The following is an 18,134-nucleotide window of genomic DNA, read 5'->3' as shown; positions in this document are numbered from 1 at the left end:
AGGAAGAAATACAAGTTCCAACGCTCCAAAGAGATCCTGCCCACTGATCACACAGAACTGGGAGGAAGGCATTAAAGTTTAAAGAATAAGGTTAAGCATCCATCTGTTCTTAAAGTGAGACAGCTCCCTCTCCCTCAGCCCTTTAACACTGAAAGTTGAAGGACATGTTTAAAAAGAGAAAAAAGGAAGTCCTGGGGAACTACAGACCGATCAGTCTTACTCCTGTGCCTGGCAAGATCATGGAGTGGATCTTCCTGGAAACTATGTAAAGGCACATGGAAAATAAGGAGGTGACTGGTGACAGCCAACATGGCTTCACTAAGAGTAAATCGTGCCTGATGAATCTGGTGGCTGCCTATGAAGGGGTTACATTGCTGGTGGATAAAGGAAGAGCAACTGACATAATCTACCTGGATTTGTGCAAAGCTTTTGACACTGTCTGCACAACATCCCTGTCTCTAAATTGGAGAGACCTGGATTTGATAGATGGACCACCTGGTGGATAAGTAATTGGCTGGGTGGTTGCACTCAAAGAGTTGTGGTCAAAATCTCAGTGTCCAAGTGACACTGAGAAAGTGGAAAGCAGTGATGACCTCAGGGGTCTGCATTGGGACAGGCGCTGTTTAACATCTTTGTTGGTGACATGGACAGTAGGATTGAGTGCACCCTCAGCAAGTTCACTGATGACACCAAGCTGTGTGGTGTGGTTGACACACTGGAGGGAAGGGATGTGCCATCCAGAGGGACCTGGACAGGCTGGAGAGGTGGGCCCGTGCAAATCTCATGAAGTTCAACAAGGCCAAGTGCAAGGTCCTGCACGTGGGTCAGGGCAAGCCCAAGCATAAAAACAGGCTGGGAGATGAGTGGATTGAGAGCAGCCTTGAGGAGGATGATTTGGGAGTGTTGGCTGACAAGAAGCTCAACATGACCCTACAATGTGTGATTGCAGCCCTGCAAGCCACTGTATCCTGGGGTGCATCAAAAGAAGTGTGACCAGCAGGTCGAGGGAGGTGATTCTCCCCCTCTACTCTGCTCTCATGAGACCCCCAACTGGAGTGCTGTGTTCAGCTCTGATGCCCCCAACATAAAAGAAGGACATGGACATGTTGGAGCAGGTGCAGAGAAAGTCACAAGATGGAGCACCTCTCCTATGAGGACAGGCCTAGAGTGTTGAAGTTGTTCAGCCTGGAGAAGAGAAGGCTCCAGGAAGACCTTATAGCAGCCTTCCAGTAACTAAGCGGCACCTACAAGAAAGCTAGGGAAGGATTTTTTGCAAGGGCATGTAGTGATAGAACAAGGGGTGATGACTTCAAACTGGAAGGGGGTAGGTTTAGATTATATATAAAGAAGTAGTTCTTTACTGTGAGGGTGGTGAGACACTGGAACAGGTTGCTCAGGTTGTGGCTGTCTCCTCCCTGGCAGTGTTCAAGGCCAGGTTGGATGGGGCTTTGAGCAACCTGGTCTAAGTGGAAGGTGTCCCTGCCCATGGCAGGGGGGTTGGAACTAGATGACTTTTAAGGTCCCTTCCAACCCAAACTATTCTGTGATTCTATGACATTTGGATGAAATACCTTTAGCCCTAGAGCAAATGAAACAGACCACAGAGGAAGTATGACTTAAGCTGCAGGAGTTATTACTGGATAGTACTGATAGTTGCAATTTTATGATGCCTCTGTCTTCCTCTTTGCTTGTATATCTCAGGTAAGATCCTTTTCATTAGTGTCCATGTGGGTCAATGAATGAACAAAAGACTCATGTTTTCTCATCAGTAACCAAGTAATCTATAATTTTATGATCTATCAACAGCTACTATTGTTTTTCCAGCCTACTATAATGCTGGTTCTAATTAAAGCCAGAACAGTTTTAATGTTCTGAAATCCTATAACTAATCATTAAAATAACCCCCAAACCCTAAAAATTGTCACACTGTTCTATACTTATTTGTAGCCAGATATACCTACCAGTCAGAAATGACCATATATAGAAGAAATATTGAGAGCAAACAATACTATACATGAAGTATTAATATGTAAGTACTTTGCACTAGTCACACCATACTAAAAATTAATTTGATGTAATCATAAGGCTTTAATCCATAGATATTTTTTCTAATTGTGCACACCAGCTAATACACCTGAAAGCCTGTGGGGAACAGGGATTAATTAAAAACAGAAAAACAAAACAGCAGATATGGGAAGGGGACTCCAGAGATTATCTAGTACAGCTCCCCAGTTCAAAGCAGGGTCAGCCATAGCAGGCTGCTCAGGACAATGTCAAGACAGTTTTGAACACCTACAAGGATGGAGACTCCACAGACTGGGAGACCTGCTCCAGTGTTTGAACACACTCACAGTAAAAAATTTTCTTCTCATATTCAAGTGGAACTTTTTTTTATTTTGGTTTGCATCCACTGTCTCTTGTGCTTTCACTGTGTACCACTGAGTCTGGCTCTGTCCTCTTTGCACCCTCCCTTCAGGTATTTATAGACACTAATAAGATCCTCCTGAGCCTGCTGAACTTCACCCTCTCATAATTACTGTGGATTGCCAAGGCCATTCCCTCAACTTTCACATCCCTGACCAATTCCTCCTTGTTTGTTAGTATGAGCACTAGTAGAGCATCTTTCCTTGTTGCATCCTCAATCACCTACGTCAGAAAATTACTGTCATTACACTCCCGACATTATCCTGGCTTGCTTGGGCCCTCCTGTCTCACCCTTCCAGCAGATACTGGTGTAGTTAAAATCCAGCACAAGGACCAGCACATGCAAATGTCAAGCTTCTTTCAGTTGTCTGAAGAAAGCTTCTTCTATTACTTCTTGATGATGCAGTCTGCTACAGACACTCACTATGATGTTGTCCACATCAGTTTGCTCACTAATTCTAACCCATAAATTCTCAACTGGCTCATCATTTGTCCCAAGGTAGAGCTTCATGCATTCCTGCTCCTCTCTCACATAAATGGAGATTTCCTATGCTTGCTGCAAAGCAAACTAACTTACTTTTCTTCTCAGGTGAAAAAAAACATTGTATCCGATTCAGTTTAACCAATGAAAAGTCAACACAACCTTTCCTGTGCAGTTTGGCACTCTTCTTCAAGCAAAATGTATATAATCTTGCCCACTCCCCTCAGATATTGCTCGTATCTTTACTTCAAACCCTCCCTCAGATAAATGTATTACTTCTAAATGAGCAATTGACAGCTGTCTAGCATAGCCTGCCTATGAACAAAACACAGCACAAACTTTTGTGCAGTTTCTTACACTGTCCCTTTAACATGACTTGAACAAATTTCAAGGGCAGTTCTGAAATCTATTCAAACAATTAACCTTTTGATCTTTGCTGAGACTTCTCTAAAGTGCCAAGCCTAAAAACGTAGTTATCGTACGAATCTTGCGCCAAACTCATTTACTGTCAGCTAGGACGGTTTACTGTAGACAGTCAGGGGATAAAGGACTGGGAGTCACATACATTTATCCACTGGTAGTTTTCCTACAGAAGTAAGCTTAAGATCAATGAAACCAGTGGTGGACAAGGGAACTTTGCAAACAGTCTTGTTTGCTTCTGCAAGCTCACGCCCAGAATATGCAGGACATGGCATATTTCTTTCTTGGAATGAATCTGAATACAGACAAATAAAATTCATGCCTTGTTAAAGAAAAGTTAATAAATGATAACCTGTTATGTCAGCAGTATGCATTTAGTACCTTTATTCCAGCATTTCTTAGCATCTCTAGGGTTGGTCTAACATCTGCTTGCAGCTGATCTTCCACTCCAGTGAGACACAGCAATTCCATTTCTCGCTCCAAACTCTCTACAACAGCAGCAACCTTCAGGTTTCTATCATGTATGCTTAACTTTGCTTGGTTATATCGACTCTGTACAAACACAAAACCACTTAAGAGTTTGCTATGACTCATAAAGTATATATTCAGTCTACCAATCAGTTATAATATGGATTCATTAAGCTAAATGTTTGTCTAAGTTTCATTAATGAAGAACAAGGTTAAAAGAGAAAATTTTACTTTACACCCAACGTTATAAATTTTTTTTGACTAATCACCTCAAGAGAATGCCTTCTGAAGAACTATTAAGAAGAAGGCATCACAGCATCTAAGCAGGAATTGCCCATATCTTTGCAAATAAGTAGATTTTTTAGGTCATGCTGAAGCCAAAAAATTAACATTACACTAGCTTCTGGGAAAACACTGTCCAGCCACATAACAAAGCAAAACCATATTCTATGTCTGACTGCAGAACGAACACTAATGAATGACAAAATCTCTAACAGATTGTGTGCCATATCTCAACTATTGGTATTTCAAATGCAAATAATCTTTTTTGCCACCTTAATAGGATAAAAAAGAGGAATGTTCTCCTTGAACTAACTAAATATGGTGAAGCACAAGATCACTCCATCCCTTCATACCTCAAAATCCTGATACTGTTCTTCAGTCAATGATTTTTTGGCCACAACCAGTGTACGCAGTCCTTCTCGTGCCATATTACCACACTAAATGGATCAAACCACAGAATATTTATGTAAATATTCAACCATACATACATGTTTTATACTATATGCTAGCAGGAGATAAGTGTACCATAACTTTTGGTGTTTCTCTTCAGATTGTTTTGGAGAAACCAAACAGAATAAAAAGAAATTATACTTCACGTCCCCCAGATTAAGTGGTATGCTACTGATAAGGCAATCAGATTTCCTTTCCTAGCTTAAAGAAAATTTCTGTTAGGTTGAAGCTTTAAAATAAACTAAAACTATTTTTGAGGCACCTAACAGAGCTATATTTTCTTTTTCCATTGAACGTACCTCTTATTAGAAAAATAGCTACATGTTAAAAATAGCCATGGCATAGCATGTCTTAATGAAAAACAAGGCTGTCCAGTGCAAAACACTTATTGATTTGACCCCATAAAGCTAAATAAATTAAACAAGTATTTTACAATTAATTGTGCATCATTATCGCCAAAAGTAATTTTTATGACATTTTGCTAGGTCTTGAGGGAGTTTAATTTATTCATGTCCCTGAATAAATCAAACTGCCCTGCAGCAGATATTGATTCATATTGCCAATACCATTATGAACATACATGGTGTAATCATTGTATTAACATATTGTCTGTATGTAGGGTCAAAATGAGATGATTGCTGGTACCTACTAGAGCCACACAGTGAAAAACATTAACCAGTTTTGAAATTCAGACACTGGCTATTTTATATTAACTTTAATAAATGTGGCAAAAAATATTTCAATTTGGCTGCAACCCTTATAAAATTTCATAATTCATAATCATACCTCACTGCAGAATTTGATAAAACAAAGGCATTTCAGGATAAATAGGCTTACAGCACACTACTTCTCAGAAGTAACTAGGTTTTATGTGAAAGGTCAGTCAATGAAAAACAAATTTCCTTGTTTTAAGTAAGAACGTGCTCTGCTATGACTACCAGCTATTCTTTTCCTGTGGGTTATTCAAGAATTGCAAATAATTCTAATCCCTTAAAACCCATTCAGGATATATGTAACTGGACTCCAAAACCCATTAGTGCATTGGCTAATAAAGGTTGTCCTTTAAACTCATACCAACAATACCTAATATTCAGATTTTAAATTTTTAGTTTTTACAAAATTTTAATTTCTAAAAATTTTAATTTTGTTTCTTACCTCTTCTTCTAACCAATCATTGTACTGTACAATAGTGGACATTGCAATATGGGGGAAGCTGTTTATACAGTCAAAACAAATACCTACCAATAACCTAATTGTCTTTTGAAGTAGTCAATGGATTATTAAAAGATGGAGTACCTTTTATAGGTGGTTTTTATTACTTGATGTTACTACTTCCAGTGACATCTCTGATTCCATCTAGATGCATATTCCCTACTTTCTTCTATAAGAGGACCAGTTGTAACTGAAGTCAATGTGAGCAACAGATTTTCTAGCATTCCCAAAATGCCCATCTAAATTTTAAAATATCACTGTTGTGTACCCCTAACTACTATTTTGTTTCTTTGCTGGCATATACTATCTAACCCACAACAGAAAGTTTGCTCTGTGTCTTTGAAATACCTAAGTAACTGAAAATTTATAAATAACTTAGTGTAAATACTTGTTACAGATGTTTTAACGATGAAACATTCATTGAATATTCAGGGAATTCACATGCAGGCAAATATAATCCAAATCAGGAGTTTCAGAGGTATGGTCCTGTCACAGAAGGAATGGATTAGACTGGTTTGCAAGCTTCTTAGAGTATCTCTGAAGATGTCACTGTTAAACAGGCTCTTTAGTGCCAACCTCACTTAATGAAATACAGACTTGCCAAGGTCTCTCCAGACCTGAGCATGCACGTATTCTGCCTGAAATATCCTTGCTTAAGGCTGATGGCATGCCTGCTTGTCATCATGGGCAAATAAAAAATGGGATGAGTTTGACAACTATTTAACTGGGACTTGGCACTGATCTAACCATCTAACAACGTTGTCTGCTACAGTGTCTGATTTTAGGTAGGGAAAAGGTAGAATTATGTAGCGTGGATGGCTTAATATTCGTAGAGGTTTAAGCCTTCCTTTTAGCATCTTTAGCTTCCTTTCATCTGAGGTTTCAATGATCATTACTATGCTCCCAGCTGGGCACCCAGGAGACAACTAAGCACGTATCTCGTAAATCTTAGACCCTCTGGGTTGTGCTGTGTATGCGCGTCAGTTCAGATATCAATACGGGGTCTGGAAAAGCAGCAGCGCTTGTAGTACAGAAAGATGGTAACTACTATTGTAAGAAATTTCAGCCATTAATTTATTTCTTGAAGAGGCAATATATTTTGTATGAAAGAAATAAATGGAAAATTAAAAACAAAGGCTTAAAGGCAACCTGCAGCATCAGAGGCTAAGCGTGAAACAGTGAAATTGAGAGAATGTAAGAGAAGACTTTGTCCTTTACAAAGCTCTCTGCAACATTAGATTAACCTGATTTTGCTACAATTGCTTGCCTAGTATTTCATGTGTACCTGTGTCAAAGATATACTTTCCATTTGAAAATCTCATGAAATGCATTCCCTGACCAATCAGATTCCTATAAAATGTAATAAAAATAAATATTCAGTAAGAACATCTTTTGAGAAATAAAAACCAACACCCAGAACACCCCCAAAATTACCCTAACTATGATCCCCATGCGCTTGCTCTCAGAAGTGAAGGGAAAGATCTGCAGAATATAGTACGTCAGAATGTGCCCACCAGGGGTCTTCAGCTGCATTGAGGTCAAATCCCTGTTAACAAGAGTGAGACCGACACTCTCTGTCCACTGCACCAGAGCTACCTAAAGAAAGAAAAAAAGTAAAAAAGAGACATGTTTAAGTGTGAAAGGTCTATTATACTGTTATATAAATTAGGCTAAAGCCAAACAACTGTTGCTAGGGTAAAAGTCTAAACTCTTCCAAGAATCTAGAAAAAAAATGTGAATAGCAGTAGACTGAGTTCAAAATCTTAACACATCAAGTGAGTATTTTCTTTCAGAAAGCTTAGAAAAATTCTTAGGAAGAATATAAAAACTTATTTGATCTTATTCTTGCAAATGAGGTACTTAGAATATATTATTCAGAAATAACAATTCTAATTAAAAAAACATTTATATATTCAACTATACTTAAAGGACATCCAACAGAAATGATGCAAAACCAGAATACAATTTCTGTACTAACAACACTGCTATGTAAGTAAATGATTTTGGGAGTATTTCCACAGAAAATATTTTTAGATCCCCACAATTACATGCAAGTTAAGACACTGTAATACGCAGTAAACACATAAGCAAAGGATCTTCTTTTTAGCTTACTTTGTTCACTTGCACCATTTTATTACTTTGTTTCGACAAAAATGTAATCGTGTTCTTATCATATCAAATGAGATGGAAACCAAGTTTACAATACTGCATCCCACAAACATGCTTGTGAAAGCCCCTTTTACAAACCCAGAACTGCTGCATTATACAATCATCACTATTAGCTACCACTACATGGCATCTTAAATGCATGCATTAGAGATTTTTTTTTTAATTTTGCTGCTTTAAAGTCCATGACATCTAGCTTCTACTTTCTCCTATGTTATGCTTTAAATAAACCATTAGATATTTTTCTATCACCACCATGGTGTGGTTTGTTGCTTCAAAAAATTAATACTTTAAGAAAACTGCTTTACTGTTAGTTCATATGCAAGCCATATTCCATATCTGAATGGGAGGTTTCTGATAAATTCTCATCCTCAATTCTATTTTTGTTTTTCCAAATGATAATCATTATTGGAAACCAGATTTTTAAATTAATAGAATGGTAATTATAATGAAGTTTACATGATTTTTATGGAACCTGCCTCTGCTATTAATTTCAAGTAAGATAAAAAAAATAAAAATCAAGCAGTCTGATAAAAGACATGCAAGTAGAAAAATCCCTAGATAAGTTCCACAGACATGATGACTAATGCTCACTAAAAATTTCACCCAAAGCAAGTAAATCACTGTAGCCTCTACAAAATTATATTTGGAAAAAGAAAAAAATATTTGTGTGAAGCCCTAAAGCCTAGTAGCGCCATCTGTGTAGGCACCACCAAATAAAAATACGGAGAGATGTAGTTACCAAAGAGAATGCACTTTGAAAGGCATAATTTTAAAATCTCAAAAATCACAGGAAGTCTTTTCAGAGGTTTTTCTTCTTCAATAAAAGTACCATATAAGCTGTAAGTGATCCAATACTCCCAAGGTTAATTTTCAATTTTCACAGTGAAAGGTTACTATTACATTCTGACCTGTAAATTGCATCTTTCTACTAATACCCTATCATCTCATTTATGTCTCTTTGCAGCTAGGACTTAAGTATTCTATATTTGGTGACCTGCATCTGTTTATTATTGGGTTTATGCTTGGCTTCACCTACCATTTGAATTAACATTTTGCAGCACAGTCATTTTGGATTCTTATACCTGGCCTACAAACAACTACTTCTTTTTTTTTTTTTTTTCCCTCTTTTAAATTGATCAGTACAAATACCACAGTAGAAATAGTCAATACAGCTCAAGAGTCAGATGCTTAAAAGGCCACTGAACAAACCTGAGAGCAAGACATTAAATTTGACACTTGTCCTTCAGAATGAATCAGAGCAGATAGACCTTAACAGCATCCAGAACAACATAGCTAGACCTTTCCATTAAATCTTTTAGAATATATAATTAAAAAAAAAAAGTTATTTCACAAAGGTCTAAAATTTAAATCTTAACAAATAAATATATACTGAATGGCTGGCTATAGAAAGTTCAGAAGAAGGATTCTTAGGTTAAGTATCTCTTCTTGAGACTTCCCCTCTTCAAGTATATCTTTTTCTCTTCAATACATTTCTGAAACCTTACATTAAAATGTTCTTGTAATCTAGTGTGCAAGATCAAGAACCTCTAGAATGTCAGGTAAATGCAGCAGTTGTGGCTTCTACAGAGCTTGACATATTGAATGGAGTCAGATAAAGCAATCAAAGGTTGGACAAGCACAGGAGTCTTCAATGGTGATGCTACCATTTTGTTTTTAAAAAAATCATTCTATTTATTTGCCAATAACCATTAATTTTTTAACACGTACAGATTAAATGTGTCGAGTTTTCTGCATCCAGGTTAGGGACTTACTTGAATATTTTGTCTTGTCCAGCTCATCATGATGCTTCCCTTCTATGGAAACTTGCTGTCTGGGAGACAGAAGTACAGTGGTAGATATAGGGTTCTCCCACTACTGACACACGGGCATGTACCTCAACCCACTAACTGTGTAGTGTTCTCAGGACAGGTAATATAGGTGGAGTCAAAGAGAGCTTCTGTGGTTTCTAACTTGCTAGTTGGCTTCCTCCTCAGTAGCAATCCAAAGGGTAAAGACAGCTACCCAATTCTTGTGTGACAAAGTCAAAGAAGCAACTTCCAAATTAGCAATGAAGGTAGCAACTACTTGTATTATGAGATGGAAATGCAACAGATTTGACAAAAGCTACTGAGAAACACCTCTTGTTTAGTGTTTCTTACTCAAAAATTTTCAGATATTTGTGTTTGCCACATGCCCACTGTTGAGCTCTGGTTGCCTCTGTCAGCCATGTCTCTCCACTAGAGGCCACCTGACCCCTCAGAGCTTCCATAGTTCACAGACCCAAATATCAAACTCGTCAATTACCACAGCAGAGATTTCCATTTAAAGTCAAATTTGGATATAGAAAAAATCTCTCAACTCAAGCATAATGTGTGACCCACAATGTAACCTACAGCAGTATGAGTTCAGGAGTTCTAAGCAGCTTCTCTGAGCAGGATGATGTATCCAGCTGAGTTACCTGAGGAACATGTACAGTGTGAGAAGGGCATGAAGAGGGGAAACTTCAGAAGCACTGTTATTACAGACCATGGCAGCTCTGCATACTAATTCCATGTTTTGGGGATATAATCATGACATTTGTTTAGAAAAATTCATTTACAGAACTGACTCAAAACAAGCAGCTTATAAATATCTTAGGTAGTTTCTAGAAAGTTTCATAAAGTACACAAGGTTGTTAAGTGATAGTGACACAGTTACCTACTTTATTAGTCACAAAACCTAAGCCTACTAGAGACAGGAAAATGAATAGTTAATGAATTATTATTAAGGAATAGATATGGGAATAAACCCCATATCAAGCACAGAAAAAACACTAAACCATTATTCCTGTTATGGACTCAGAACTGCATATTTAATTAGAACATTAGACCGATTTTAACCTAAAATAAATACTAGTCAACAATTTTTAAAAAGCTTTAGAAAACATTTAAACTGATAGGCCACAAAACCCTTGTTATATTTAATTTTATTGTAAACCAATTACATTCTAAATGATTTTTTTTTTCAACTACAGTGCCAACATTTTCTCTTTTTTTTTAAAGGGAAAAAACCTCTTCTACAGTAAGTTCTATTAGCCTATGACTCCTATTTAATAACCCCAGTGAATATAATTATGTGGCAGAAAAATGCTAAAAATATTTAAGCAGACAAGTCAAGAGTCAAAATTAAGGCCAACACGTAAGATGAAACAGATTGCACATAGAAAGCATTTAAAGGAACAGCCATATCTTTATTTACTTTTACTCTGAGGATGAAAAAACTCTAAGTACCTCCCTGCCTTATCAAATAACAGGAGTTTTGCTTCTCTCAAGAGTGGTGTTAGATGGCTTCAGGCCATTCAATCAGTATGTACAGGACTGTTCCTTACACAGCCCGACTCAAAGCCCATCTCTGAATTCTCCTGACCTTTCCCCGTGAGGGTGACTAACTTACACAAGGAAGGGCACTCTCATACCCTCTCCGATTAACATCTTCCTTAGCTTCCTCTGGACCAACAGGAAATATCACTTATCACCCAGCTGTCTTAGTAATTTTCAGTTTGGTGAATTACAACACTGTCCCTTCGCTCTGTGGAAAATAGTAACTACCTCTAGTTACTTGTCATCTTGGGAGGATGATAGCATAAAGAAGTCCCAGTTTAAGAAAACCCAATCTGGTCACTTGAAAAAATGCAACTCACCTTGCCTTTGGATACATGGGGTTATAAATCCACAGAGTAGAGGTATTTGAAGCACTACTGAATCCTGAAGACCTTCAGTTACTGGATCAATCCTAAAAGGCTGTTACTGCTTGGCAGAAGACCAAAAAAACGCCCTAAGGCTCTTCTTGCTTGCTTTAGATACTACATCAATCAGCACTGGAACATGCAAAGTACCATACTGCTACCGGTTCCTTTGAACTCTGGGCTGTTTGAAACTTGGCTGGTCCATGGAATCTAATCACTAATTTTGGTTTTTATAATAGAATATTATTTTGAGAGAGAAAGCAGAAGTGGAAAAAACCCAAACCAAAACCAACAACCCATCCCACTCTTAGCCTGGGTAAACTGAAACAGAGATTGGATCCTTACCTGACTCAAACATAACCTTTTATCTATCAACCAAGACAGAATAGCAACGTATTATATGAAAAAATATTCAAAACCCTATTTAGACTGAAGGCCCTGAGTGCACCCTCCTTTCTAGGAGTTTAACCAGATGCATTCAAGGTCATCTCACTGTTAAGAGCTGTGATGAAGAAACAGCTCAAAGAAGCCTCCATGGAGGCTGCCCTCTCCCTTTTATTTGGCTCTTATGCTTGGTCCTGAGCATGCTACATTGCAGTCACATTGCAGCTATGCCCACACTTGGCCACGTACCCCACTGTTATGGAGCTGAGAGACAGACACGACCTCATGGCTTTAGACCTGCCTCACTCACCAGACTGTGGCTAATACTGGTTACTGTCTTGGGACCTGATCCTGACTTAATGATTTGACTTCTTGGCTTGAATTCAGATATGCCTCACCACCAGAGACCTGTACAACAATCTATACTTTTGACTGCTTCTGGTTTACATCATGAGAAGTGCTCTTTCCACCTTGCTTGGATATTGTGGGGCTGTACACCCCATCACTGAGGCCACTGCCTCTAGCAGCCTGGCTATCACATGCTCAGCTCCTGGCTTCGCTTTCCATGTGGGCCAGGCTGCCATTGCTGCTCCCTAGCAGAAATATCTAACTGCTCACTATCTATAAAGTGTTGCTCAAAACAGTTTATGACCAACTAATTGTCACTTTCAACATACAATATTCCATTTTGAGCTAAAATCAGTTTAAGAAAAAGATATACCACCTCGCAGCTGGTATTAGCAGTTATCTACCCCATCCAGCAGTTTGGGAGTTCCCCCACAGTTGTGCTGACAGCTTTTCTGGAGCCAGGCTATCAACTTGACCACTTGAACTGAAAAATAACGCATATAAATAACTGCTTTGATGATTTTGGCATATAGGAGGGAACAATTTGTAGGGTGAGAAAGAAGGACTAGTGATGGAAATGTTGTAAGCTAGCTTTGCTGCTCAGAACTCTCATGTAACCAACTTCATTAATTTCAGAGTACTTAAGAGCATCTTCACTTCAGACAATAGTATCTACTTTCAAAATCAGGTTGCTATGTAAGGTATACAGAGGTTCTATGTGTGGTATTTTGAAGTTAAGGCTATTGGTTTGGAAACAGGGAAGAAGTAGTGTGATTTATTTTTCCCTCTGCCTGAATGTTCCCAACAGTTTCTGTTTGGATTGTTCAACAACTACTCATAGATATTTCCAATCAGCACTGGTTTGTTTATGTTTATAAACAATAATTTGATAACTAACATTTGCAGTCCATCACTTTTCATTGTGAAACTTAGTAATTAAAATAAAATTATTAACTTAAAAATACAGCTTGATCATGTGAAAAAACTGCTGATCAATATTCAAGACAAGCTACGGAGTAGTTATTCTTTGTGGGTCTCGAAGGTCATGAAAGTGATGGTTTTATGCTACCGAGTGATTTGCTTTTCACAATACATTGACAAAACAACACAATTAGTCTTGCTTCAATAAGCACACACAATAAAATGAATTAAACAATACAACATGTCTCATACATTACAGCTTCACTTTTGTAAACACAAAAGCTGCTTCACTAAGGGCGTATCATTTCCCTGTCTGTTTTTAAATGATTGGCTTCGTATCCTTGTAATTAATTTTAGCAACTCTGTTGTCTCTGGACAGAAATGTTGGAATTAAATAACTGACCACACTTTAAGGTAGTATTTAAATATTCGAAATCCTGGAATTAGAAATGCTTGAGAATATAACAGTGCAGGACAAGCATAACCAATAAATAGCTGGTTTATGAGAGTAAGCAGTCATTAAAAATCGTGACTGATCAATCTTTTCTGACCAAGGGGAGCAAAGGTCTTCAGAGGCTCCTGTTCATAGCATGCCCCTGAATTGCTGGGGTCTGTGACCTCTGAACTCCATTGCTTTACCTACTTAGCTTATAGCCTTTTATGATTGTTCATTACATTAAGGTAGCTGGCTTTCTACAGATGAGCTGAACCCACACCTATGATGGCCAAGTAGGAGCTGTTTTAATTTTTTTCAGTGACTTCTCAGTGAATGTTTATTGTTTGCTATGCTACAGCTGTAGAGGACAAGTGACAGACAAATGAAACTTTCCACTCTTTCAGAGAAAATGAAATATTGATCACTTATCATAAGAAACAAAGAGCCTGGCATAAGTAGGGTTCACATTATGAATACAAAATCAGTTACTTATCTCAGGTTACTCTAACAATAGATAAATACATCTTTTATGATGAATGTACCTACTTCTAAATGTGCATACTTTGTTATGGTTATATTTTATCTGTATATGGAGGCACACAAACACACACAGATGTGAAGAATTTAAAATGAATTCCTCAAGTCAATTCATTAAGTGTAGAGCATGTCAACGTATTACTAAACTGCTTCTTATACCTTCCTATATGGAAGAATAGTCTATACTTACACATTGTTCTCTGCTCTTTATATGCTATGGTGATACCATGCAATATTATATAATGCAACAGACAACTGTGCAAATAACATCTTTCAAAAGACTGCAATCAAGCCAGATCCATAAACAAAATCTAAGAGAACAGAATTGTAATGTTGAAAAAGTACAATGCATAAAACTGGTTAAGTCTATTAAATGATAATGTTGCTTATTAACCAAATATGTTGTGATAGGTCAGTGCTGAGGTTAAACAGAAAACATCAATTGAACCATTTCCCTAAATAAAGCTCCAGGGTGCAATATTCAAAGCACTTTATTCAATAAAAAATGCTTTTAAAATGGTACTTCGGTGATTGGGAAACATTGGCATCATCCGTCAACCTAACTGCAGGAAAGTTCAATAAGCTAAATAATGAACCATTTACATTATTTTCCTTAGGCTCCAGTGATTTGCAAACATTGCATCAATAGAACTCTTAAAAAAATTATGATAAAGACCTGCTAGTCTTTCAACTCTTAGGCTTTTTGCTGTCATGTTGCAATTTTTATGCTGTTTAAATGTTTTTTGCAGCTTCGTCTTTTTATAAGACTCCATTTAGCATCAATTTCTCATTATATAAAAGCATATTTGTTCAATATGATTTTACTAGTGTTTCAAGTATTTGAGAAATGAAAAGGAAATTTAATGCTGTCTGTTCTAAAATGTAAGTTTTTAATTTCACTGTCATATAGTTTGAATGTATGAGTCGAGATTATTAAAGAAAACATTATTAAAAGGATATCTGCGCTTTCTCTTTGTTGAAGCACTAACAGTTTCTTTGTTGCTGATTTCCTCTTCTACTTCCCTTTCCACCCTGAGTCCCAGATCTGTCATGTTAGCACTTTATCAACTTTCCTCTTTCCAAGGTCAAATTCCCTACTGTCTTCCCAGGGCACCACTTGCATAATTCTCAAGTCTTACAGCTGTTTCCTTTAGCAAATATGAGCAGAGAATTGCTCTTTATGGTAATATTTTCAAGTTTCAAACAAGTGAATGAATATACAAAAGTCCACAGGGATAGAAGAACAAGTGGGATAAAAAACCCACAGAGTCTATTGCACATGTCTTCATCTGATTTACTAATACCTTTGGCTGTTAAAGCAGAATTTTTAATTAATCCATAGCTGTTGTTGTATTTTCATAGCTAGATAGTTGCTGGTGCAGTCTTTCATTATATTTAGTAATACCTCATAGGCTCATTACACCGATTTATTTAGCAAATATGAGTATATGTGCATATGAAAATTTGTAAACATGTGCATAATGTAAGTCTAACACTATATAATTACAGTAACAAACCATATTTATGATGTATCTCTGGCATAAACAAATGTACTTCCAGCATTCTCAATTCACAATGCACATCAACCACTACTATATAACAACACAGAGAGTATTATGGATTATTGATTTTAGCCAAAGAGTAGTGTCTCAACTCCTGGCTAGAGTTTATTTTTACAAATGTTCTGACCGCCACTTTTTTATCACTGGGAACCAGCCACTTTATACTCTAAAGGTCTTTGACACTATGAATTATAGCATCTGAAATGCATGTAATGCCTGCTAGCTTGGTACTACATGAAGACAGACTTGATTTTATTTCTCACATTCCTAAAAATACTTGTTAGACACTTGTCATTTTTAGCAATTACAGCTTGCAGTTTGAATTGCTAAAGTTTTGTTAGTATTACATATGGTGATATATTAGACATAAACCAAATATGTACCAAGAATAATAGGCTATGCTGTGGCAAGATGAGGTTTGTGGAAGAATTATCAACCTGTATAGCTAGAAAAATACATAGGCTTTCAGATACACACTCTCTTCTTCACATCTTACAACCACCTTGTTTTGATTATGACTAAGCTACTGTAGATACACCACCAACAGTACACCCAAGCTTCAGACACTGCTAGAATTTCTTTAAAACAAAGACATCCCTCAACCTGCTCACTTTCAGAGGCAAATCAGCCTTGAAATACTCTGTTTCTATTTTACTGTATCAAGTATATACATGTTTTTATAAAGTGAACAGGCTATAATTAATTTTTATGTTTACTTTGCAGTATATTGAAACTTGAGCTTTGCCTCTCTTCTAGTATCTTTTTAGATGAGTTTTAGGCTATCAATTTAGGCCCCCAAACTGGATTATTTGGAACAATAACTCAATTCCACTGAAAGCAGTGGGATTTGTTTAAAATTTGGATTTAAATGGAAGTCAAATGCATGTTTTTATTGAAATGGGGTTTTAAATTTGTGTTACAGTTGATGCAGTTTTGACAGAACCCTGAAGATTATGAAGCTGCCTAGGGTTTGAAGCTCAAAAGCTTTTCAGGAGTGTTTGAGGTTTGGGATTTTTTTTTTCTGTTAAGAATCTATACACTCCACTAACTGTGTCTCTAGCTAATGTACCTGGTTGTCCATCACTCAAAGCAGTTTCATGTTCCCTGTTGCATGTATATGCTATGATTCATACATGGATTAATGTTCTGAGAATACACCCAATAACTTTAACTGCAATACTCAACACAGTACTGACCCCAAAACACTGACTTCACAGACCTTTTAGTCAAATGATTGAAAACACTTATGTAACAAACACCAGTTCTTTCCTACAGCTGTAGAGGAAATAAAACCAGATTACTGCTAATTTTAAAGAAAACCCAGCCCAAAACACTCTTCTTTCACATCTTTTTAACTTATCCTGTTCTTTAGGAGCTATTAGTTTTTTCACCCTTGCATACTAACCTCATCAGGGCTGGAAGCCTGGTAAGTTCGATTTTCATCACTGAAGTCCTGATCCACCTCTGCATATTCTGTTTCTCCAGACACACCAGCCCGGGATTCATATACTGGGGTCACATTGTGGCACAGTGCAATGGCCTTCACGGCTTCGTGTATCCGACTGCTGACACTCTTGCGGACTTTGGGTGCAGACAATTGAGGTTTCCTCGACGGTGTTGAACTTGTACTGTTTCCACTATTCTGAGAGTGCACCTTTAAGGCCCAACACAATGAACAGTAAACCAAAGTTCAATAATGGAAACCAACCATGAATTATAATATAGATATTAAATTGTTCCCTTTAAAAAGGTTGATAAATAATATGGATAGTAACCATTTATTTATTTTTTATAACCTGTTAACTCATTCAGATTGTGATTCATAAAATCCTCATTTACTGTTCTGTAGAACTGATACATAACTGTGTATCAGTTATATACATAACCTTGTATTTGTAGTCTGATTTCAGTGACAGAGCCTGCAGACAGCTGAAAACAGATGAAATGAAAACAAGTATGCAGTTAAAGGGTTGAACAGACTGACTGGATTCTGCAGAAAACTGTGGTTCTTCACTTTAGAATTTACATTTTTCAGTGATCCATCAGAATAGCCCTTTAAAGTTTTTTATATTGAATTGTTTATTAAAAAAATATTTAAGTCAGCAACCAGTTGGGTGAGTTCAGAAACACCAAAACAAAATTGCAAGGGTGGTGTTTTGTCATTGTCCTCCTTTAGTCTCTTTTTCACCTGTATACATTACAGGTTGGAAACTCCAATGCCATTAAATTGAAAAAAACATCTTCTTTTAAATCTTCACCTAAAAATCTCTGTATTTTAAAGACCATCACATTGGTGTGGAACAAGAGCAAATATAA

At 37.1% G+C, this 18,134-nt stretch overlaps 1 protein-coding gene across 1 annotated transcript in view; it reads right to left on the bottom strand.

The window, feature by feature from the left end:
• Positions 1-18,134, bottom strand: part of ATP9B (ATPase phospholipid transporting 9B (putative)) — a 165,464-nt gene that overhangs the window by 14,639 nt on the left and 132,691 nt on the right. The window contains exons 15-20 of the mRNA XM_026843584.1: positions 17,224-17,472; positions 7,172-7,333; positions 5,845-5,906; positions 5,681-5,738; positions 4,429-4,512; positions 3,707-3,877 (exon numbers count right to left, since the gene is read on the bottom strand). Coding sequence (XP_026699385.1) covers positions 3,707-3,877; positions 4,429-4,512; positions 5,681-5,738; positions 5,845-5,906; positions 7,172-7,333; positions 17,224-17,472 — 786 coding nt within the window. The remainder of the gene's footprint in view (positions 1-3,706; positions 3,878-4,428; positions 4,513-5,680; positions 5,739-5,844; positions 5,907-7,171; positions 7,334-17,223; positions 17,473-18,134) is intronic.

This window comes from Athene cunicularia, assembly GCF_003259725.1.
Source record: "Athene cunicularia isolate RWA chromosome 2 unlocalized genomic scaffold, athCun1 chr2_part1, whole genome shotgun sequence".
In the NCBI taxonomy this organism is placed as follows: Eukaryota; Metazoa; Chordata; class Aves; order Strigiformes; family Strigidae; genus Athene; species Athene cunicularia.
Note: the sequence above shows the minus strand (reverse complement) of the source record. Positions and strands in the feature narration are given on the sequence as shown.